General features: G+C 42.0%; 1 protein-coding gene across 10 annotated transcripts in view; it reads right to left on the bottom strand.

Annotated features, from left to right (window-relative positions):
* Positions 1–26,498, bottom strand: part of PTPN3 (protein tyrosine phosphatase non-receptor type 3) — a 607,886-nt gene that overhangs the window by 368,565 nt on the left and 212,823 nt on the right. For all 10 annotated transcript variants that reach the window (XM_075212795.1, XM_075212800.1, XM_075212794.1 and 7 more), the window contains one exon: positions 1,433–1,605. In XM_075212795.1, coding sequence (XP_075068896.1) covers positions 1,433–1,605 — 173 coding nt within the window. The remainder of the gene's footprint in view (positions 1–1,432; positions 1,606–26,498) is intronic.

Raw genomic sequence — 26,498 nt, 5'->3', positions numbered from 1 at the left:
CCAACAGGTCAAAACTTATGAATTGTTTGACCAAACCTGAGGCAACACCCAGGGGACATTTCCGCCCCCACATTAGAATTCACACTGCCCCTGTGAATGCCGTCCCATTTGAGTTTGCTTAAAAATCTGTGTTCTGAGGGGAAAACTGTCAGGCTTCTGGGGAAATCAAGTTACATTGATAAGCTGTCCATCTTCATAGCCAAATCCCCTTGGCCAGAATGCAATTCATGTAAGTGCAAATCTGAATGTAATCCTTTTTATTTTAAACAGTTTTGCTTGTTATGTCAAATTTATTAATTGTTATTCATTATTTTTGTTATCTGTAAGCCCTGTACTTTTTGTATATTAAATCCATAATTTAATAAGTTGCGTCCTTGATACTCTAAAGAATCCATAGCCTGTTTAGAAGAGATTGCTCGACCAGGATAACCCTTGGAATGCCAGTGTGTGATTTGTTGATACATTTGATTAACAAGCTGTGTGTGCTTGTATTTACATTTGTGTAACAGTCTGGAGGTGTGAAGAGTAAACCCTGTGTGTGCTGGTGTGGGTCTTGTTAGTTTGTGGATAACTAGAAGCCTGTGCGCCAGTGTGGGACAGTATTTTGGGGTCCTATTGCTCGTACCCAATAGGTGGTAGCTGAACCTTGAAGTGTCTGGGGGTGTGAGAGCGCTGCGTTTGGGGGCGATTCGTAGGTCTAGAACCTGTGTGATAGGTGAGAGAGACTGCGGGCTGAAATCGTGTGTGACCTCATACAACAAACACCCCAAAGTCACGGCAGCTGGGAGCATGTTCGTGACAAGACTCTTCAAGAGACCCAGAGGGAAGGGAAATACACAAATCAAATACAAAGAATGCTAAAAATGTTAATACATGGATAAAGCTGGCCAGCTGTGTTGCACTCCTTTGCTTTGTGCTCAGTATCTGTCTTAGCAGCTATCTATCAGGCCTTTTTAAGGCATTTTGGATGTGGCTTATAAACCAGCCCTTGCTAGATGTAAGCCCCTATACCTGGGAGGTGAGTGAATCTGATTTTAATTGCATTTTAATAGTGTTTGTAGCAGATAGGTCACTGTAAGACCTGCACACAATAAGGTGCCCCTGATGCTGGGATTCAGGATTATATGTTTTGATCAAAATATAAGCAAATACCTCACGTTTTCATTTTGCTAGATACACACAGATATGCATTGTTGAGGGCAAGCACTAACAATTATCTTTTGTTTTGTGTACATATAGAGCATTTATATTGCCATACAGTTGGTACCATGTATAATATTGGATTTATCAAGCACAGGCTTATTTTTTCTCTGATTGTGTACTCAATTGCTCAAAAACTGGCAACACTATAATTTTGTGTGGTATATTCCATTAAATTTTGCTTCAAGCACACGTCAGACATTTGTAATATTCATATGATAATTTTACTTACTTGGCGTGGTTAATTGTACCCAAAGTCCAGTAATTAGACACCAGTTTCTTATCATGAGGCTGCGATCTCTTTGTCTGAAAAAATGTATGATGTTCTACACACGATTTCCAAAGGTTTTTACATGCACGATAATTCAACATATTGAAGGTGATAATCTGGTCTCTACATTCATTCTGAAAAACAGATTTGTACAGAATAAGCAAAGAGATAATGTTATGGCATACTAAATAAAGTTTCAAAGGCTGCACTTCGGAAGTAGCACAGTCTAAACTTCGGCATCAACCAAATATGACATCAATACTCAAACATGTCTACCTTATTCGGCCACTGTGACACAAAATACAACACATAATTTCCAATTGATAGCAGCAATACTGTACGTTAATGATGTATACCAAAATGTTCACTGTGCTAAGTCGCTTTATTATATATATGCCAAAAAAAACAAACACAGCAAATAACTAAATGAATATAAGAGCGATCAGAGCAGTTTTCTTTTTAAAATGGCCATTGCATTATTTACAAAGGGTTAAATGCAAATCATAGATTTCTATGATGGAAAAACAGTGCACCCTAAATGCAAATGTCATAACTCTGCTTGAAAGTTATTCTGTATACAGCGATGTCCTCAATTCAATACAGCTACTGTCTTAAAATCAAAGCTTGCAAAGCGGTGAAAAAGTCAACCTGGGAGTGAATATAGTCAGATGAAGCCAAATCACCGTTTTTACATATAAGTTACACAGTTTTTCTACGCATCAGTATTTTATTGCAAACACATATACTCAAAAAGAAAGTAAAAATAATTTCTTTAAAATATGCTGGATACCCAAGTATTCAGACCTGTTCGTATTACAGCAATATTGAATAAGATAATAAACCCCTAGAACCTCTTCATGAGGTTTTGGCCTGTAGCAGTCACCTTTCTAAGAATTGCAGTATGTTCCAGAGTATTCAGTTGCCCCCAGGTCTTAACTAGTGGTAGTAGGCGTATTAAAATTAGGGATGTGCACCGGCGACTTTTGAGGTCTCGTGTTTTGTGTTTTGGATCCGGATTTTCGTTATTTTTGAGGTTCGGATTTGTCTCGCAAAACACTTGACGAAAGGTCTCGGTTCGGATTTAAGGTATTGGATTCGGATTTTTTTTGAAAAAAACATAAAAAGTTTAAAAATCAAGTTTTTGGGCTTATTTTCACTCCTAGGCTATTATTAACCTCAATAACATTCAATAACAAGCATTTCCACTAATTTACAGTGTATTCTGAACACCTCACAATATAGTTATTAGTCCAAAACGTTGCAACAAGGTATCTTTCTGGACTGCGTAGAGGAGTGGGTCACCACAATATATATTAAAAACCCTGAACTTTTATGATTCGCACCAATAATTGTACCTGGACTGCGTAGAGGAGTGGGTCACCACAATATATTAAAAACCCTGAACTTTTATGAATCGCACCAATAAATGTACCTGGACTGCGTAGAGGAGTGGGTCACCACAATATATATAATAAGAAAACCATCAACTGGTTTGATTCGCACCAATAAATGTACCTGGACTGCGTAGAGGAGTGGGTCACCACAATATATTAAAAACCCTGAACTTTTATGAATCGCACCAATAAATGTACCTGGACTGCGTAGAGGAGTGGGTCACCACAATATATATAATAAGAAAACCATCAACTTGTTTGATTCGCACCAATAAATGTACCTGGACTGCGTAGAGGAGTGGGTCACCACAATATCTTAAAAACCCTGAACTTTTATGAATCGCACCAATAAATGTACCTGGACTGCGTAGAGGAGTGGGTCACCACAATATATATAATAAGAAAACCATCAACTTGTTTGATTCGCACCAATAAATGTACCTGGACTGCGTAGAGGAGTGGGTCACCACAATATATTAAAAACCCTGAACTTTTATGAATCGCACCAATAAATGTACCTGGACTGCGTAGAGGAGTGGGTCACCACAATATCTTAAAAACCCTGAACTTTTATGAATCGCACCAATAAATGTACCTGGACTGCGTAGAGGAGTGGGTCACCACAATATATATAATAAGAAAACCATCAACTTGTTTGATTCGCACCAATAAATGTACCTGGACTGCGTAGAGGAGTGGGTCACCACAATATATTAAAAACCCTGAACTTTTATGAATCGCACCAATAAATGTACCTGGACTGCGTAGAGGAGTGGGTCACCACAATATCTTAAAAACCCTGAACTTTTATGAATCGCACCAATAAATGTACCTGGACTGCGTAGAGGAGTGGGTCACCACAATATATATAATAAGAAAACCATCAACTTGTTTGATTCGCACCAATAAATGTACCTGGACTGCGTAGAGGAGTGGGTCACCACAATATATATAATAAGAAAACCATCAACTTGTTTGATTCGCACCAATAAATGTACCTGGACTGCGTAGAGGAGTGGGCACTGGGCACCACAATAAAATATATAAAAAACCTTCAACAGGTCTGCATTACACTACACATACGGCTGCTCCTCCATCCTCTCCATCATATACATGTTGGAGTTTTAGCGTGTGACAACCTCTTGTTTTTGATAATGTCAGTGCATTTTGAATATTTTTCAATTTGCCCCACACCACTGAATGTACTTTATCTATGATACGCATCTATCTATCTTGACTGCGTAGTGTGGTGGCCCCGGTACACAATTTGGTACCGGGGCCACAATAAAATAAATACACCCTCCACGTGTCAGAATTCCACCAAACAAGTATCTGGACTGCGTAGTGGGGTGGCCCCGGTACCCAACTTGATACCGGGGCCACAATAAAATAAATACACCCTCCACGTGTCAGAATTCCACCAAACAAGTATCTGGACTGCGTAGTGGGGTGGCCCCGGTACCCAACTTGATACCGGGGCCACAATAAAATAAATACACCCTCCACGTGTCAGAATTCCACCAAACAAGTATCTGGACTGCGTAGTGGGGTGGCCCCGGTACCCAACTTGATACCGGGGCCACAATAAAATAAATACACCCTCCACGTGTCAGAATTCCACCAAACAAGTATCTGGACTGCGTAGTGGGGTGGCCCCGGTACCCAACTTGATACCGGGGCCACAATAAAATAAATACACCCTCCACGTGTCAGAATTCCACCAAACAAGTATCTGGACTGCGTAGTGGGGTGGCCCCGGTACCCAACTTGATACCGGGGCCACAATACCTCCTCCAAACATGCTACAGACAATTCGTCATTGAGATCCCATTAAGTATGTTAAAGACAGACAGGGTCCAAGTGTTATTAGTTGACTTTGTAAAGAAAAAAACTGTCCCTGTTGCACATAGTCGTGCAATGAAGACTTACTTTTTCATTTAAAGGCACGATCTTTCAAGTGTAGTGTTTGTAAGTCTAAGTCATATTATACTTTTGGTAAAATTGGTTTTTTTTGTTCCTCTTTATGTTAATTAATTAGTAATAGAATTAAAGTAGGAAATAGAATTAAATAGAATTAAAGTAGGAAATAGAGTGGTATAGAGTTGTAGTGTGGTATAGATAGAGTGGTCCACACAATATAATAATAAAACCCTCAACTGGTCTGAATTCCACCAAACAAGTATCTTGACTGCGTAGTGTGGTGGCCCCGGTACACAATTTGGTACCGAGGCCACAATATAATTAAAAAACCCTCCACGTGTCGGAATTCCACCAAACAAGTATCTGGACTGCATAGTGGGGTGGCCCCGGTACCCAATTTGATACCGGGGCCACAATACCTCCTCAAAACATGCTCCAGACAATTCGTCATTGACAGACCCCAGACAGACAGGGTCGTAGTGTTACTGTTTGACTTTGTAAACCCAAAAAAATGTCCCTGTTGCACTTGCACATAGTCGTGCAATCAAGACTGACTTTTTCATTTAAAGGCACGATCTTTAAAGTGTCAGAAAGAGAGAGAAGACACAGGAGAGGAGAGTTGTAGCTGGGGACCTGGGGTGGAAGCTCCCAGGCTCCCCCAGCATTGCCTGGAAGTCTGAGCGTGGTGACTGAGCCAGGGCAAGGAATGTGTGCCCTGGATGAGGGGGAGAACTCCATGCCACTATAGTGAACCCAAGAGAGAGGGGGACACTGCACATGGAAGAGGCCCTGGAGTGAGGGCTGCTACAAGAGGCATGGTAGCTGTAGTGTCAGATCCTGAGGCTGAGAGTACACAGAGTGACGTGTCAGAGCACAGGAGACATTATCCCCGCAGAGGAGGGATGAGCTGCAGTTGAGAGGTCTGCTGTTGAAATAGGACATGCACACTTTAACAAACCAATCATTTCAGCGACAGGGCCTACCAAACAACTTTGACTGAAATGATTGGTTTGTTTGGGCCCCCACACCAAAAAAGCTATTCATCTCTCCCTGTACAGACTAAACAGGCTCTACTGAGGCAAGATGTCGTCCTCATCCTCAACCTCTGATTCCTCTCCCCATACAGTGTGTACTTCCTCCTCATCACACATTATCAATTCGTCCCCGCTGGACTCCACAACCACAGGTCCCTCTGTAGTATCTGGAGGGCAGTGCTGTACTTCATTGAGGAATTGATTATTCATTTTTATAAACATCATTTTTTCAACGTTGTGAGGAAGCAACCTCCTTCGCCGCTCACTGACCAGGTTCCCCGCTGCACTAAAAACTCTTTCCGAGTACACACTGGAGGGGGGACAACTCAGGTAAAATAGAGCCAGTTTGTACAGGGGCTTCCAAACTGCCTTTTTTTCCTGCCAGTAACAATATGGACTGTCTGACATGTCTACTTGGATGGTGTCAGCAAAGTAATCATCCACAATTTTTTCTATTGTGACAGCATCCAATGCAGCGAGAGTAGACATGTCTGCAATGGTTGGCAGGTCCTTCAGTCCGGACCAGATGTTATCAGCATCCCCGCCAGTGCCTCTTTTGGGAAAACTGAGCTTTTTCCTCGCAGCCATAGATGTGGAAGAAAATGAGGGTGGAGCTGTTGGCATGTCATGGTCCTCTTCAGAGGACAATCTCCTGACCAGCAGGTCTTTGCACCGCTGTAGATTTGTGTCCGCCGGAAACAGAGACACAACATACGCTTTAAACCGAGGATCGAGCACGGTGGCCAGAATGTATTCCTCTGACTTTAAAAGAGTGACCACCCTCGGATCCTGGCAAAGCGTACGAAGGGCTACATCCACAAGAGCTACATGCTTGCTGTAATCGCAATGGCTTACCAGCTCCTCCCTCACTTTCTCCAGCTGCTTCTGCAACAGCCTGATCAGGGGAATGACCTGACTCAAGCTGGCAGTGTCGGAACTGACTTCTCGTGTGGCAAGTTCAAATGGCTGCAGAACCTTGCACAACACGGAAATCAGTCTCCACTGCGCTTGACTCAGGCGCATCCCCACTCCTTTGCCTATGTTGTAGGTGGCTGTGTAGGCCTGAATGGCCTTTTGCTGCTCCTCCATCCTCTGCAGCATATAGAGGGTGGAGTTCCAGCGCGTCACAACCTCTTGTTTGAGGTGATGGCAGGGCAGGTTCAAGCTTTTTTGATGTGCCTCTAGTCTGCGGTAGGCACTGGCTGAATGCCGAAAGTGTCCAGCAATTTTGCGGGCCACCGCAAGCATCTCCTGCACACCCCTGTCACTCTTGAGGTAATGCTGCACCACCAAATTAATGGTGTGGGCAAAACATGGGACGTGCTGGAAATTGCCCATATTTAATGCCCGCACAATGTTACTGGCATTGTCTGACACCACAAATCCCCATGAGAGTCTAAGTGGGGTAAGCCACTGGGAGATAATTTCCCTCATTTTCTCTAATATGTTGGCAGCGTTGTGCCTCTTATTAAAGCCTGTAATGCACAATGTTGCCTGCCTTTGCATGAGCAGCCATTTTGTAGATGCTGCTACTGATGCAGCTGTTGCTGTTGCTGCGGAAGGGGATGCATCTACCCAGTGGGCTGTCACAGTCATATAGTCCTTCGTTTGCCCAGAACCACTTGTCCACATGTCCGTGGTTAAGTGGACAGTGGGTACAACCGCATTTTTAAGAGCACTGAGGACACTTGATCGTACTTCTCTGTACATTTTTGGTATCGCCTGCCTAGTGAAGTGGAATTTCGAGGGGATTTGGTACCGGGGACACAATACCTCCATCAACCCTCTAAATCCCACTCCACTGATGGCGGACACCGGGCGCACGTCTAACACCAACATTGCAGTTACAGCCGCAGTTATACGCTTTGCAATAGGGTGACTACTATCGTATTTGGTGGTCATGGCAAACGACTGTTGGACGGTCAATTGTTTGGTGAAAGACTTAGCGGTCTTACGACTTCCCCTCTGGGAAGATGACCGACTAACAGCAGCAACAGCAGCAGTGGCAGTAGTAGGCGTACCGCTGCAGGATTCCTCGGATGAATCCCGTATTGAGGAGGACTCAGTCTGGCTGGTGACTTGGGCTGCAGGACTGAATCTGATGGAGATTGTGGAGGAAGTTGACGAGGAGGGTGTTGCTGGTGTGTATCCAACTGGACCACGGGATTTAGGTGTCCCTGTACCGATGAGGGTCCTAGCCCCAGTTCCTGAACTAACCACTGAACTATGAAGGTTATTCAGGTGACGTATAAAGGAGGATGTTCCTAGGTGGGCAAGATCCTTACCCCTGCTTATTTGAGCTTTACATAAGCTACATATTGCCATACATTGGTTGTCTGGATTTGGATAAAAATAACTCCAGACCGAAGAGGTGCATTTTTTGGTCTTCTGACCAGGCATGACGATGGGCTTTTTCATCCCATGGACATCAGCTGTTTCCCCCCCTGGTGCCTCATTTACAATAACCACATCACCATCCTCATCATCAAGTTCCTCCACAGCGCCAGCTACATCATCAATAGCCTCCTCCCGAGCCACCTCTTCCCGTACAGTGATGGGAAGGTCAGGCTTGACAACCACCAACACCCTTGGACTCGCCTTGGGGATTTGTGATAATTTCTCTTTAGAAGGCAGAGTTGTTTGCTGTTTTGTTGCTGACAGCATAACTCTCTTCAATTTTTTGTAGGGGGGGGAGGAGGAGGAGGGCTAAGATCCGTGGGTGAAGCTGAACCACTAGTCATGAACACGGGCCAGGGCCTAAGCCGTTCCTTGCCACTCCGTGTCGTAAATGGCATATTGGCAACTTTACGTTTCTCCTCAGATGATTTTAAGTTTCTCTTTTTGCTACTTTTTCTTAACTTGGGCTTTTTGGATTTTACATGCCCGGTACTACGAGATTGGGCATCGGGCTTGGAAGACGACGTTGATGGCATTTCATCGTCTATGTCATGACTAGTGGCAGCAGCTTCAGCATTAGGAGGAAGTGGGTCTTGATCTTTCCCTACTTTATCCTCCAAATTTTTGGTCTCCATTATATGTAGCACAAGATACTGCAGAATGTGTGAACTTGGTAATATTGCAGTACCAATGGACTTATAATGCTGGATTGGTTTTGCAAATTTGGTTATAATTATTATATATTTTTTTTTTTTTTTTTTTAATTTTTTATTTTTTTTTACTTTTTTTTTATTTTTTACAAACTTGGGAATAATGGGGAAATAACTATGCCCTTAGAAGCACAGAGCACAGGACACAGCACCACTGGACTGAACAGGACACGGCACAGGACCCAGCAGCACTACGGAACTCAGCAGGACAGAGCACAGGACACAGCACCACTGGACTGATACTGCAGAATGTGTAAACTTTGTAATATTGCAGTACCACTGGACTTTTACTGCTGAATGTGTGAACTTGGTAATATTGCAGTACCAATGGACTTATAATGCTGGATTGGTTTTGCAAATTTGGTTATAATTATTATATATTTTTTTTTTTTTAAATTTTTTATTTTTTTTTACTTTTTTTTTATTTTTTACAAACTTGGGAATAATGGGGAAATAACTATGCCCTTAGAAGCACAGAGCACAGGACACAGCACCACTGGACTGAACAGGACACGGCACAGGACCCAGCAGCACTACGGAACTCAGCAGGACAGAGCACAGGACACAGCACCACTGGACTGATACTGCAGAATGTGTAAACTTTGTAATATTGCAGTACCACTGGACTTTTACTGCTGAATGTGTGAACTTGGTAATATTGCAGTACCAATGGACTTATAATGCTGGATTGGTTTTGCAAATTTGGTTATAATTATTATATATTTTTTTTTTTTTTAAATTTTTTATTTTTTTTTACTTTTTTTTTATTTTTTACAAACTTGGGAATAATGGGGAAATAACTATGCCCTTAGAAGCACAGAGCACAGGACACAGCACCACTGGACTGAACAGGACACGGCACAGGACCCAGCAGCACTACGGAACTCAGCAGGACAGAGCACAGGACACAGCACCACTGGACTGATACTGCAGAATGTGTAAACTTTGTAATATTGCAGTACCACTGGACTTTTACTGCTGAATGTGTGAACTTGGTAATATTGCAGTACCAATGGGCTTATACTGCAGGATTGGTTGTGAAAATTTTGTGGTAATTAAAAAATATTAAAGTAGTTTTTGGTATTTTATAAAAAAAACTTTTTTTTATTTTTTTAAACACAGGGGAATATTGGGGAAATAACTATGCCCTTAGAAGCACAGAGCACAGGACACAGCACCACTGGACTGAACAGGACACAGCACAGGACCCAGCAGCACCACTGACCTCAGAAGGACAGAGCACAGCACACAGCACCACTGGACTGATACTGCAGAACACAGCACAGCACAGCACAGCACAGCACAGCACTAAACAGCACAGCACTAAACAGCACAGAACTAAACAGCACAGAACTAAACAGCACAGAACTAAACAGCACAGAGGACCACCTAACACACCCTCCCTCTACCCTGATCAATGCCCGAGTGAAGATGGCGGCGACTAGCGGGGAATTTATAGGATCCGAGTATCGCAAGATCCGACAACGGGATTATGAGTCAGAGCCTCAGTTTCACTTTTGAATTTGGCGCCAATACCCGGATCTGTCTCGGATCCGACTCGGATCCGCAACGTTCGGGTGGGCTCGGATTTCAGAAATCCGAGCGCGCTCATCCCTAATTAAAATCTCAATATTGCTGAATGGGGAGGACAGGGCATAGAAGGAGGCAATAGATAAGGAACGAGAACAGTTGAAATGCAACAGGACAGATCAACAACAACATTCAGTCTAATATCAAAGCCAAAAGTCAAGGTGGGCAAAGATCAATAATGGAATCTGTAAATAAGCTAAGGTTAGGGCTGACTGCCTTCAACAGCAATACCGGTCATAGAGGCTGAGTTCAGGCCCATAAAGAGCTCAGAGAAAAATCTGAAAAAGACTGAACTATCACCAGCACAGGTCATAGAAACGAAGGTATTTTTATTTGCTGTAGAATCAATGAGAGGAAGAGATAACCCGAAAGAGCCCTAACCTGAGACACTGCTAGACAGTTGCTACTGCCTAGCAGCCAGACAGATGCCAGCAGCAGGAACAGAAGCAATCAACTGAGAGCAAGACAGTGACTGCTAACTTCTATTGGGTATAGGATGTCGGTAAAAAGATGGCAACGCCCACCACTACTATTAACAGTTAGCTCTAAAGATGATCATTGATCGATTTTACTTTACCATTGACCTCTGCCTGTGCACCATTGATATGTCTATCACATTTATTGAAAAAGAAAAATTCTAGGTTCCTAATCAGGACACAGGCAGTGAAACTGAAGGAAAAAGTATAAAAATTAAGAGTAGAGATTATTCTAAGAAAGTTATTAATAACATGAAAAAATAGATTAGTAAAATGTTAAAAAAAAACAAACATAAGAAAAAGGGTTTGGATATCCCAATGAGTATTGCTGGCTCATACAACATATGGCTGCATCCCACCTCCTAAACTCTTGTCTAGAATATAAAACTCAGAACCCAAACAAGAATGAAACTTGGGGGTAAATGCATACTTGCTAACTTTTCCTCATCGGCTTCAGAGAGATCACGAGGGAGGTGGGTGTGTGGGGGCGGGGCTTGATGAATCGCATCATTTTGGCACCGCCCCTAAACGATTATCACAATTTTGGCCAGTTACTACAGGGAGTGGGGCTAAGATGATGCAATATTTGCATAATTAATCGCAGCCCCCATCTACTGCGGGTCGAGAACCGGGAGGTTGCCCTGCGCTTCCGGGAGATCTCCCGGAAATGCAGGAGTCTCCTGGACATTCCGGGAGAGTAGGCAACAATTCGTTAAAGAAAAGCAGCTAATGAATCTCTGACTGAAGTATCTTTTACATTTCTGTCTCCATTACTGAAGTCATGTTGTCTTACCTGTCAGTCTTTGATTAAATCTTGGTCTCCATGAAAATGGCAACCTCCAAAGGCATCAATACATGGACATAGGACACAATTTCTGAACTGTGTCATCATGCCACCGATGGTGAAGCCAACCACGTCTTTTACTGGCTCAGCATCAAGGAGAATGCCAGACACTTCAGGGAGTGAGGGAGACCACCTCTATTTCAGGGAGTCTCCCTGACATTCAGGAAGAGTTGGCAAGTATGAGTAAATGTATCAAGCTCCGATTTTGAAAATCCAGCGATTTTCTTGCGGGTGTTTCATCTTGCAGATGTATTAAAGTCATACTTGCCAACTCTCCCGGAATGTCCGGGGACTCCCATAATTCGGATAGGTATCCCGGAATCCCGGGAGAGCTGGCGATTCTCCCGCATTTGCCCACTTCACTAAATTAGAGCCAGCAGGTATGGGCGGAGAGGGCAGGGCTTCACGATTTGCGTCATTTTGGGGTCTTTTCACCACTGTAAAAAGACCCCAGAATTCAGAAATGACACAAATCCCTGAAGAGAGTCTATCCATGAGTGCTATGTGTAAGCCTAACCTTTCTGATAGTGTACCAATAAGGAAGGCCCCTTTCAGCATTTCTGCAGGTGTGCATGAACAGCCCAAGTCTAGCCGGTGATGCACAAATTGAGGATGCCAATTTGGAATTGCAACAGGATGAGGTGGAAACTTGTGTAGCTGACGAGGGCGCTTATGAGGATGTTGATGAGGATGATGTTGTTTGTGTAAGTCCTGCACCAGTGGAAGCAGGTCTTGTACGTGATAAGAAGAGGCCCATTGTCATGCCTGGGCATAAGACCAAAAAATCCACCTCTTACGTGTGGAATTATTTTTTTATCCAAATCCTGACAACAGTTGTCTAGCCATTTGTAGCGTTTGTAAAGACACAGTCAGTAGAGGTAGAAACCTTAACCATCTAGGAACCTCATCCATGTTACGCCATTTGAAGCGAGTTAATGGCATGTTGTTCGGAAACTTATGCTAAAAAAATAACAACAAGCAGTCCATCATCAGCTAGGTCCCTTCTCTCAGCTAGATCCAGACACCTGCAATCTACACCCACAACACCGTCCTCATTAATATCCTCAGTAGCGATTGCAGTTAGTCCAGCATCAAAGTTGCTAAGGCTAGATGACTCCTCCACTATCCTGGATTCCTCAGAAGAATTCTTGAGCGTTAGTCCCACTGCTGCTGAAGAAGACGACTACTGGTAGTTTACAACAATTGACTGATAAACAATCCTTTGCAAGAGGAAGCAAGTATGAAAGCTGTCACCCAGTCGCAAAGCGGATCCCAGACGCCATGGCGACTATGCTAGTATTAGATCTGCGTCCAATATCCACTATTAATGCTGCTGGTTTTAGACAGTTACTTGAGGTCTTGTGTCCCCGTTACCAAATTGCATCATGACACCATTTTACTAGAAAAGCTAGTCCTCACCTCTACCAGATGGTTCGTAAAAATGTAATTATTGGGCTACAAAATGCCTTTCTACCAACTGTACACAACCACAGATATGTGGACAAGCGGAACTGGTCAAACTAAAGATTATATGACTGTGACAACCCACTGGGTTGGTGATTCGCCTTCACTAGCAGGAACAGCAGCAGCATGTACCGAAGTACATCACATTTGTCAGAGGCAGGCTACTCTGTGTATCACTGGCTTCACTAAGAGGCATATAGCTGACAATCTATTACAAAAACTAAGGGATATCATTGCAGCGTAGCTTATCCCACTTGGACTGTCCTCAGGATATGTCATTTCTGATAACGTCACTGTCGAAGTCGTATAATTGGATGAACGAAAGTATATTGGTTAATATTGTTTTACCATGCGATTGCGATTTGTACGCCACATAACACGTGGCTTGGCGCGATCGCACGATATAACACGCACGCATACACTCGCACTCTCACATTCATTTATTTATATATTTCATATTCATATTGGTTCCATTCCACAGTCGTTTATGAGCAGATGGTATTCGGTTTATAGTTATATATATATATATTAAGGTTAAATGTACACTTAAGTGATATTTAAGGTTCAGGTTATAGGAAATGTCATGTTTAGTATCATTTTAATCCTATATTTATCCGCAGTTGTCCGGTTCATTCACTGAAGGGATCACACATTGCATACGCCCGTTAGCGATGATAGGGAATAAACATTTAAAATAATACTGTTTGTGAAATGTAAATAGACTCGTTTTAACTGTATTCAGGGCGGGAAAATCAGAGTCATCATCTGGAGAGCAGACCCCCACCCTTGGAATGTTAACCCCCACCTTTGGAGGGGGTTGTTTGAACTGGCCTATTACATGCATTACACTGGACCCTCCTGAAGCCTGGACCTATAGAATCAAGCCACATCATCTGTATTGTTTTCTCTGTAACACTGAGTGTATATATACAGCACCCTGGGACTGGCTAACCAGTTATCACTGATCACAGTCTTCTAGGCTGAAGGACTGTTCTAGCTGGATCCAGCAGAGGGCAAAGCGAGCTTACAAACACATATATATATATATATATGTATGTATTTGGTATCAGCTGTACTGTATTATAATTATGTATTGAACTGCTAAACCTTTTGCTTTTGCTAAATAAATTGATTGTGCTTTGGACCCACAAGAAATCGCTTAGCCAATGTTTATTGGAAAACGATAAAATTACTTAACAGATTAAGAACAATGATTTCAAGCACCACCCTCCTTTTAAAGCTTTCAGTCTGTTATTCTAACTCAATCAGTATGACAGAGTGATCTCCAGCTTTCTCCTTGTTAACGAGAGAATCACTGACCTGATGTCAGCTGGTCCTTTTGTGGCAGATTCTGAAATGCAGTGGAAATGTTGTTTTTGGGATAAAGTTCATTGTCATTGCAAAGAGGGACTTTAATTGAGGGACTGAAATTAATTGCAATTCATCTGATCACTCTTCATGACATTCTGCAGCATATGCAAATTGCTATCATAAAAACGGAGTCAGCAGACTTTGTGAAAAATAACATTTGTATCATTCTCAAAACTTTTTGCCTTGACTGTATGTGGTCACACGTACGAGAGAGAAGCAATTGAACCGATGTCTAATTGGAGATTTCCTCTAGCAAAGCTACAAAATCCAAAGCAAGAATTTTCCATAAAAAACACATCCCAATGTAACACGATAAGTGCATTTGCAACTATATTCATTTATGCCTGCACCACTAATTGAAATACATTTCTACAATAAATTATTTCTACATGATGCAGCCACAAATGAGTTATTTATCAGTAATCCAGCTACAATGACTGAAAACAAACTTCAGAAGGGTAACTAGAACAGGTGTCCAAAAATTGGCTGTGATCACTATTACATGAGTATATCGGATCTTGTCCCAGACAATGCACTAAAAAAAGCAATTGGTATTCACAGCAAAATACAAGGTCTTCACTGAGCTTTGAATCGGCCACAATCCCCCAAAAAATTTAAATATAGCTAGGTACCTTTGATGCAAAGTGCAGATTACAAACACTTTGTGCAATACTGATGAAACAGCAGCAAAGTGGAAGGTTTGATTAATACATATACACGTCTATTTAGTCATCCATGTTTACATTACTTCTGCAAGCAACGCTGTTAATGTTTGTTAATAAAACTGTTGTCTTTATACCGTTAAAAAAAAAAATCATCCTCCACCATTCTTTGGATGTTGATAGTAGGATCAGGTGGAGTTACGGCTGTGGTGCCGCAAATTTTGGTCAATTCTTTTAGAGTAGACCAGACCGGATGTCAAAAAGTTGTACCGAGTCATCTGCATCATCAATGGGTGTCTTGGGAAAGCTAAGTTTTGAAAAGCACGCTTTGAAAAGCACACAACAGTTTATAGCACATGTAGGTAACATTGCAACACAGCGGTAGCTGAAAGGAAAATTGGTGCAAGATAAAATTGTCCTTGGGCACTTCCACCCACATGTTGGATCTTAAAAAGGACATGCACACTTTAACAAACCAAGCACTTCAGCAACAAGGACTGCCACTTTGTTGCTGAAATGTTTGGTTTGTTTGGGCCCCCACAAAACAAAATAACAATGTGCTTAATACACCTAAGGTAACAGTGTTGTTAATGAACTCTACAGTGGCAAGTCATTGTGTCATCATCATCAGCCTCATCCTCACCCTCATCAGTGTGTACATCATCCACACACAATATTAATTCATCTTCACTGGAATCCACCATTACAGAAGTCTCTGTACTTTGATATAATTGCCGGGAAAGGCCTTCCTCGTGAAATTTGTAGTTCATTTTGATGAACATCATCTTTTCCACATTTTTAGGAAGTAGCCTCCTACGCCGATCACTGACAAGGCTCCCGACTGTGTTAAAAACTCTTTCTGAGTACACACTGGAGGGTGGGCAGCTTAAGTATTGCAAAGCGAGATGGTACATGGGTCACCAAATTGCATTTTTTTCTTCCCAGTATGCAAAGGGACTGCCTTACATGTCTATTTTTATGCTCTCGTTAAAATAATGCTCCACCATCCTTTGGATGTTAATAGTAGGATCAGGTGGAGTTACAGCAGAGGTGTCACGGTTTTTGGTAAAGTCTCTTAGACCAGATCAGTTGTCAATATGTTGCACTGACTCATCTGCATCTGGCATTCTGTAGCCCAATAATTAACTTTTTACGATCCTGCTTGTACAGGTGAGGAACAGCTTTTCTAGTAAAATGGGGTTGTGAGGGAATTTGGTAACAGGTACACAAGACCTCAATTAACTGTCTAAAACCAGCTGCATTAATAGTGATATTGGACGTAGATCTAATACTAGCATAGTCGCCATGGTGTCTGTGATCCGCTTTGCGACTGGGTGACAGCTTTCATACTTGCATTGTCTTGCAAATGACTGTTTAACAGTCAATTGTTGTAAATTAGTTCATCTTGGTCTGCATCTGGGATGAAGATCCACCCCCAGCAGCAGCAGCACCGGGACAAATGCTCAAGAATTCTTCTGAGGAATCCTGGATAGTGGAGGAGTAATCTAGCCTTAGCCATTTGGATGCAGGACTAACTCCAATCGCTACTGAGCAAATTGATCAGGACGGTGTTGTGGGTGTAGATTGCAGGTGCCAGGACCTAGCTGAGACAAGGGAGCTAGCTGATGCTGGACTGCTTGTTTGGTATTTCTTTAGCATAAGTTTCAGATTTTACCAAGAGCTTGCCATGAACTCTCTTCAAATGGCGTAACATTAATGAGGTTCCTAGATGATTAAGGTCCCTACCACTACTGACTGTGGCTTTACAAACGCTACAAATGGCTAGACAACGGTTGTCAGGATTTGGTCAAAAATAATTCCACACATTAGAGGTGGATTTTTTTATATGCCCAAGCATGACAATGGCCTTCTACGTATCATGTGCAAGAACTGCTTCCACTGGTGCAGGACTTACACAAATAACATCATCCTCATCAACATCCTCATTAACACCGTCGTCAGCTACACAAATATCCTCCTCATCCTGTTGCAATTCAAAGTGGCATCCTCAATTTGTGCATCACCAGCTACACTTGGGCTGCTCATCCACACATCTGCAGAAATGCTGAAATGAGGCTTCTTTATGAGTATAGTATCAGAAAGGTCAAGTTTACACATAGCACTCGTGGATAGACTGTCCTCAGTGATTTGTGTAATTTCTGAATCTGATACAGTTTCTTCTAATGGTTTAGTTTCAGCTCAGCTTTTACACTTAAAAGTATTTGGCCACCACTTTTTGAGTGAAAATGACAAGGTCTTGGATCGTCATGACTGACCTTACAAGAAGATGCCTCACTGACAGTTGCAGATCTAGCACTCAGAGAAAGGTGAAGGCGTGATTCTTTCCTTGCCACTGCATGTGAAAAATGGCATGTTGGCAATTTAATTTTTTTCTGCATATAACTTTGCCTTGGTTACAGGTCTTTTTTTCTTGACCAAGGTGTGTTTTTACATTTTTGTTTACCCGACTTAAAAACTCTATGCACTTTAACATAGGTTTTAGCAGATGACATAGAGGGATTACTATCATTATGACTGGTGCCAGCAGCTGCTTGGTGCCCCTGGTTTTCTGTGCACTGATGTGAATCCATTTTGATGACACAGTACAATGTGACTGGAGACTTTTAAGAACACTGACAGCTCTATTATTTCTGTTTCAGCACTGACAATGAGAAATGGTATGTAGACTGTAGACTGGCAAGAACACTGGCGCATCTCCTGTTTCTGTGGGACATATAAAAAATAGTACAATGTGACTGGAGACTTTTAAGAACAGCGCCAGCCCTATTATTTCTCTTCCAGCACTGAACACTGCCACCTCTCCTGTCTCTGGGCGAGCTATGACACAGTAAAATGTGACTGGAGACTTTGAAGAACACTGCCAAACATTCTCTTTAACTTTCATTAATGACGCTGCCCAACTGCACTGGAGATTGCCAAGAACCCTGCTACCCCTCCTGTGTCTTGCTGTGAAATGGCGCCAGATCTCTGTGGAGGGCAATACTTATAGAATCCAAAACTTGCAAGATCTGACGATGCAACAATGTAGTTTTGCCTCGTTTTCAACTCCGAGAGCACGCAAGCCGTCTCGGCTCGGTACTCGGATATCCAATGTTCGGGTGGGCTCGGTTTTCGGGAAACCGACCCGAGCATCTCTAGTTCTAATGGAATCTGATAGAGGTCAAAAAGCTGAGATTGCTAAATTTTTACACAGCATGTCTTTTTCATTTTGCAAAGCAGGCAGTCTCTTACTGCCTGCTGAGTTAGAGAACCACTTACCTGTAACATGAAACCTGCTGCAGAGGAGTAAAAGAGAGCATGATGGACATCATCGAGTCAAGTTATTTATTGCACGCATATTATTCAGTACACAGACACATATTCTAAGTAACCTTAGAGTTTAATCTTAAATTGTGGTATTAATTGTTTTGTTGAGCAGAAATTCAAATGTGATCCTTTTGCAAGCACCAAGAATCTGTTTGAACACCTCAGAAACTAAATGGCAATACATGGCTTGAACTTAATGTATCGCAACTGCTATTGCCAATTGAATAATCTATTTAAATTGGTTGGACAGGACTGTATTTACAGTTGATACTGCTCTAGGTAAATCTGAAATATGTAACCTATATTAATAGTTGTGCATCTATTAATAGTTGTACAATCTAACATTCCAATGCTCACATCAATATACGTCCTATTTGACAAAATAAAAGGCAACGGTCAAATAATAATAACCAAAAATGAAACAGAAGAGAAAAAAAACAAACAAACCATAAAGCTATTGCCTCCTGGAAAAGTGCTGCTGTAAATAGGGTGGCATTCAAAGCAGAGATGCTCACTGACCCCCGTGTTTTGGTTTTGGATCTGGATTACCGTCGTGTTTTGGTTTTGCCAAACCGCCCTTGCGTGTTTTGGTTTTGGTTTTGTTTGGTTTTGTTGTGCAATTTTGTTTAAAAATCAATGTTTTTGGGCATAAAATACCCGAATTTAGTGCTCCACCTGTTTCTTGGATAAGTAATGTAATTGTAAAGCTAATAAATTATCAAAAAAACTGTTTAATTCCTGGTAGGCCGTCATTAGTTCTACACACAAAACAGATTGTCTTCCTCTCCATCTATGCATATTGGCAATGCAGCCATCGTCTTTGGGTGTATATTACACCCTACACTTAAATATGTAAAGAAATGGACAAAGGCAGTATGGTTTCTGTCTCTATAGGCCCTCCTCCACTTGTAGAAAATAGTAAAAAATTCAGCCGTTATAGACTGTACAATATAAATTGAAATGGACAAAGCCAGTTTGGGGTCAGTCTGTGTATGACACCGTACCCTTAATGAGAAATTGCCAAAACAGCAGCCTTTCAAGACGGTACGTGATATAGAAATGCCCCAAGTCCCTTTCTTCTTTGGGGGTAGATTGCACCCTAGACTTAAATAGAAAGTTTTAAAAAGATGTTATCATCATCTTCAGCTTCATCCTCACCCTCATCAGTGTGTACGTCATCATCACAGACTATCAATTCATTGCCGCTTGAATCCGCCATTAGAGAACAGTCAGTGCTTGGATGTCTTTGATAGTGAAGGCCTTCCTCGTGGAAGATGTAGTTCATTTTTATAAACATCATTTTCTCCACATTTTTTGGAAGTAACCTTCTACGACGATCACTGACTAAGTTCCCGGCTGTGCTGAATACTCATTCAGAGTACACACTGGAGGGTGGGCAGCTTAGGTATTGCAAAGCAATTTTGTACATGGGTTTCCAAATGGCCTGCTTTTCTTCCCAGTAAGGAAAGGGACTGTCTGACATTTCCATATCAATTACCGCTTGAAAATAATCCTCCACCATCCTTTGCATGTTAATACTCCTATTGGATGGAGTTATGGGCAAGGTCACACAATTTTTTGAAAAATCCTTCAAACCAGCCCAGATGTTAAACTGTTCTGGTCTGCCCCTGCGTCTTCCCTGCTTCTTTTTGGAAAATTTTATTTTTTACGAGCAGCAGCTGCTTGAGAAAATGAAGGAGGACACGTCGTCAAGCCAAGGCCCAGTTCAGTGGACAACTTGCTGAGCAATAGCTCCTTGAAAAAGTTCACATCTCGCTCATTTTGAGCAAAGACTCAATGAAGGTCTTAAACCTTGGATCAAGCACAGTGGCCAAAACGTACTGATCCGAGTTCAAGATCTTAATAAAACGAGGATCATTGTGAAGCGAATTAAGTACTTGATCTACATGGCCAACATACTTTGCGGAATTGCTTGCTTTCATCTCCTTCAGTTTCTCAAGCTGCTTTTCCAATAGTCTAATTAAAGGAATGACTTGGCTCAAGCAAGCAGAGTCTGCACTCACTTCACACGTCACAACTTCAAATGGTTTCAGAACCTTGCACAGCACTGAAAGGATTCCCCACTGTGCAAGAGTGAAATACATTCCCCCTCCTTTCCCAATGCCATGGCTTGTGCAATACGCTTGGATGGCTTTGCGCTGTTCCTCCATCCTTTGAAGCATGTGCAGGGTGGAATTCCACCTAGTTACCACCTCTTGCTTAAGTTGGTGGGAGGGCAAGTTAAACTATTCTTGGAGCTGCTGCAATCTCTTACATGCTGTGAATGCCTGAAATGGCCTGAAATTTTACGGGCCACCGACAGCATCTCCTGCACTTCACGGTTATTTCTTAGGAAGCTCTGCACCACCAAGTTGATGGTGTGAGCAAAACAGGGAATGTGATGGAATTCACCCAGCTGTAATGCTCGCACTATATTGTTGGTGTTATCAGAAATGACATATCCTGGGGAGAGTCCAAGTGGTATATGCCATGTATCAATCACATCTCTTAGTTTGCATAACAAATTGTCAGCTGTATGCCTGTTAGTGAAGCTGGTGATACAAAGAGTGGCCTGCCTGTGACAAATGTTACGTAGTTGTGTACATACTGCTGCTGTTCCTGCTGATGAACGTGAATGACCAACCCAGTGGGCTGTCACAGTCATATAGTCTTTGGTTTGCCCACTTCCACTTGTCCACATATCTGTGGTTAAGTGGACAGTGGGCAGAATGGCATTTTTAAGAAAAATCTCTACATTTGTACACACTTTTTGGTATAGTTGTGGAATAGCTTTACGGGAAAAATGGTGTCGCGATGGAATTCTGTAACGCGGACACAAAACCTCAATTAACTGTGAAAAACCAGCTGCGTTTATTGTGGATATTGGAAGCAGACCTAACACTAACATGGCAGCCATGGTGTCTGTGATTCACTTGACGACTGGGTGACTGCTGTCATATTTGCTTCCCCTAGCAAATGATTGTTTCACAGTTAATTGTTGAAATGTAGGACTGCTCTTTTTCTTGGCCTTCCTCTAGGCTGATGATTCACCCCCAGCAGCAGCAACAGCAGCAGCAGTGGGACCAACGCTTTCATCAGAGGAATCAATTATAGTGCAGGAGTCATCCAGCCCTACTAAGTGGGATGCAGGGAAAACTCCGACCGCTACTGAGGATATTGATGAGGATGGTGTTGTGGGTGTATTTTGTAGCCGTCAGGATGTCGGTGACCGAAGGGTCCTAGCTGATGATGGAGTGCTTGTAATCTTTTTGGAAGAACTTTCAGCTTTTCCCAACACTTTGCCATGAACTCTCGTCAAATGGTGTAACATAGACGAGGTTCCAAGATGGTAAAGGTCCCTCCCTCGACTGACTGTGGCTTGACATACACTACAAATGGCTATACAATTGTTGTCTGGATTTGGGTAGATATAATTCCACACATATTTTTTTGTTTTATGCCCAGGCATGACAATGGCCTTTTTCTTGTCACATGCCAGAACAGCTGCCACTGGTGCAGGACTTACACAAACAACCTCATCCTTATCAACATCCTCATTACCGCCCTCGTCGCCTACACAAATCTCCCCCTCATCCTCTTCTAATTCGAAAGTGGCATCCACAATTTGTGTATCACCGGCTACACTTGGGCTGTTCAGGCACACATCAGCAGAACTGCTGAAAGGGCCCTTCTTTATGGGTACACTAACAGAATGCTCACGATTAGATATACCACTGGTGGATGGACTCTCCACAGGGTTGGTGTCATTTCTGATTCAGAGCATACATTATCCTCTAATGCCTTACTGTTTTCTTGCAGCTCGGCTTTGACGCGTAACAGTAGTTGTGCACCACTTTTAGACTCCAAATTACTGGGCCTTGCTTGGTCACAAGTGACCGTACAAGAAGAAGGCTCGGTAACATTTTTTGATCTGCCACTAATAGTGAAAGGCGAAGGCCTCATTTATTCTTTGCCACTGTGTGTGTGTAGAAAGGCACACTACCATCAGGACTGGTGACAGAACATGGTTGCTGATTCTGCTCATATGTGGACTGCTTTGAATCCATTTTAATGAGCCCAAACCACTTACAGTGCAAAAAATTGTATAGATATTGCTGATAAATATCACTTTTGACAGCCAGAAAAATTAGTGTAAAACACTGGGGAATATGGGACACCCCAAAGCACTTAGTAACATAGTAACATAGTTGATGAGGTTGAAAAAAGACATCAGTACATCAAGTTCAACCTATTTTGGATCTCCTGCGATCCTGCACTTATATTTGAAATTGATCCAGAGTAAGGAACTGCCAATCTGGTTCAATTGTGAAAATCCCTCCAGACTCAATATTGCAGTCCTATTTTTACCCTTTATCCACTACTATCCTTCTTTTTAATTAACGGTCGTATCCCTGGATACACTTTTCCGCTAAAAATTTGTCTAACCCTTTCTTAAACATATCTATTGAATCTGCCATCACAACCTTCCCTGGAAATGAATTCCATATCTTGACTGCCCTTACTGTAAAGAACCCCTTCCTTTGCTGGTTGGGAAATTTCCTCTCCTCTAACCTTAGGGGGTGACCACGTGTCCTGTGTATGGTCCTTGGGGTAAAAAGTTCCCATGAAAGTTCTCTGTATTGACCCCTAATGTATTTGTACATAGTAATCATATCTCCCCTTAGACGCCTCTTTTCTAAAGTAAACATGCCTAAACTGGCTAACCTTTCCTCATAACTTAATGACTCCATACCCTTTATCAATTTTGTCGCCCTTCTCTGAACCCTTTCTAGTTCCAAATTATCTTTTTTATAGAGTGGTGCCCAGAATTGTACTGCATATTCAAGATGAGATCTTACCAACGATTTATACAGTGGCAAAATTAAACTGTCTTCCCTTGCATCTATGCCCCTTTTTATGCATGCCATTACTTTGTTTGCCCTTGCAGCTGCTGCTTGACATTGAGCACTATTGCCAAGTCTACTGTCTACGAGCACTCCCAAATCCTTTTCCATTATAGATTCTCCTAAATTAATTACATTTAATTTATAGGATTGCATTTTTGTTTTTGATCCCTAAATGCATAACCTTACATTTATCTGTGTTAAACCTCATAGTCCATCTGGCCGCTCAATCCTCCAGTTTATTTAAGTCCCTCTGTAGAGAAGCTACATCTTGCTCTGATTTTATTACCTTACAGAGTTTAGTGTCATCTGCAAAAATAGAAACTTTACTCTCTATACCATCACCAAGGTCATTAATAAATATATTAAAAAGGAGTGGCCCCAGTACGGAACCTTGAGGTACTCCACTTAAGACTTTTGACCAATTAGAAAATGTTCCATTTATCACAACTCTATGCTCCCTATTCTCTAACCAGTTTTCGATCCAAGTACAAATGTTGATTCCTAGACCCAGTTCCCTTATTTTGTAAATCAACCTTTTGTGTGGCACTGTATCAAAGGCCTTTGCAAAATCTAAGTAGACCACATTTACTGTGCTGCCCTGGTCTAAGTTCCCACTAACCTCCTCGTAAAAACGAATTAGATTAGTTTGACATCACCTATCCCTCACAAATCCATGTTGATTCCCACTAATAATTTTATTGCGTACCAAGTAATCCTGAATACTATCCCTTAAAATACCTTCCAGCAGTTTCCCAACTATTGATGTCAGGCTTACAGGTCTAAAATTCCCTGGTTGTGATCTCGTCCCCTTTTTAAACAACGGCACCACATCTGCTATTCACCAATCCCTTGGTACTGAGCCTGATGATATTGAATCTCTGAAAATTAAGAATAGCGGTCTAGCTATTTCTGAGTTTAACTCCATAAGGACCCTTGGGTGTATGCCATCTGGACCTGGAGCTTTATTTATCTTAATATTCTTCAGTCGCCTTTGGACTTCTTCCTCTGACAACCAAGTATTAATTAATGGCATGGTATCATTTCCATTTTTATGTATTACTCCTACCATTTGTTCCGCTCTTGTAAATACTGAAGAAAATAAAGTGTTTAATACCTCTGCTTTTTCCTTACTATCATTTATCAATTCACCCATCTTACTTCTTAGGGGTCCTATATTATCTTTTTTTAACCCTTTTGCCATTTATATACTTAAAAAACTTTTTGGGGTTTGTCTTACTTTCTTTTGCAACTTGCCTTTCATTTTCTAATTTAGCCAAACTAATTTCCTTTTTGCATATTTTATTACACTCCTTGTACCTACGGAAGGAATCCTCTGACCCTTCAGACTTAAACAATTTAAATGCACGCTTCTTCCTTTGCATTTCTTCCATTTTTATTTAGCCACATTGGTTTAGACTTAATTCTTTTACATTTATTTCCCATATTTCCGTATTTTTTCCTTCAAAGGCTTTGTCCCAGTCTATGCTCTTTATAGACTCCTTTAGCATATTAAAATTTGCCTTTCTAAAGTTTAAAGTCCTAGTTGATCCCTTATACCGTTGCTTCTGGAAACTAATCTCCAATGAGACCATATTATGATCACTGTTTCCCAATTGCTCCCTTATTTGAATATTTGATAATACGTCTACATTGTTTGTTATTACTAGGTCCAGTATAGTCCGGTTCCTAGTTGGTTACTCTACTAATTGGGACATGTAACGATCTTTTAGCTTGCTCAGAAACCTATTTCCCCTAGCTGTACCGCATGTCTCAGTACTCCAATCAATGTCCGGATAATTAAAATCCCCCATAATTAAAATTTGACCTAGTTGTGTAGCCTTTTCAATTTGCTGTAGAAGTTGGGCTTCCTCAATCGTACTAATATCTGGCGGTTTATAGCATATCCCTATCAGCAACTTCTCTGAACTTTTTCCTGCGCTGGATATTTCCACCCACAATGCCTCTATATTATCACCAATATTCTCATATATAACTTCCTTAATACTTGGTTTTAATTCTGGCTTAATATAAAGACATATTCTTCTTCCCCTTTTATTTACCCTATACCTCCTGAAGAGAGTATAGCCTTCCAAGTTGACTGCCCAGTCTTGTGTATCATCCCACCAGGCCTCTGTAATACCTATAATATCATACTGCTCATTCATTGCTACTAGTTCTAATTCCCGCATTTTACCTGTCAGGCTTCTTGCATTTGCAAGCATACACTTAAGTCTATTGCCTCCCTTAGGTATTTCTTTTTGCTTTAAAAAGGGCTTCTCCTTATCGGCTATGCTTCCCTTTACCCCCTCTCCACCCTCTTGACTCTTGTTAAATTCCTCCTTACTACTCTCAATGTCTAACTCATAAATACTTGTGGCCCCTCCCCCCCGGAGCCTAGTTTAAAATCTCCTCCAACCTTCTAACCATCCTCTCCCCTAGCACTGCAACCCCCTCCTCATTCAGGTGGAATCCATCACGACAATAAAGATGGCAACTGACCGAGAAATCAGCCCAGTGCTCTAAGAACCCAAAACCCTCCTTCCTACACCAATCTTTTAGCCACTAATTAACCTCCCTAATCTCCCGCTGCCTCCCTGGACTTGCGCGTGGCACAGGTAGTATTTCCGAAAATACTACCTTGGATGTCCTTGCCTTAAGTGTGCGACCTATGTCCCTGAAATCATTCTTTAGGACACCCCTTCTTCCTCTAACTCGGTCCTTGGTGCCAACATGCACCAAAACTGCTGGGTCATTCCCAGCCCCTCCCAACAATCTGTCCACCCGATCTGCAATATGCCGAGCCCGAGCACCCTGGAGACAACACACTGTTCGGCATGCACGGTCCCGGTAACAGATTGCCCTATCTACCTTTCTAATAATTGAATCCCCTACCACACCACAATCTGCCTGGGTCCCTGAGTAACTTTGGTC

Source organism: Mixophyes fleayi, chromosome 5 (genome assembly GCF_038048845.1).
Source record: "Mixophyes fleayi isolate aMixFle1 chromosome 5, aMixFle1.hap1, whole genome shotgun sequence".
In the NCBI taxonomy this organism is placed as follows: domain Eukaryota; kingdom Metazoa; phylum Chordata; class Amphibia; order Anura; family Limnodynastidae; genus Mixophyes; species Mixophyes fleayi.
The sequence above is the reverse complement of the archived record's forward strand: the minus strand, read 5'-3'. Positions and strand labels throughout refer to the sequence as shown.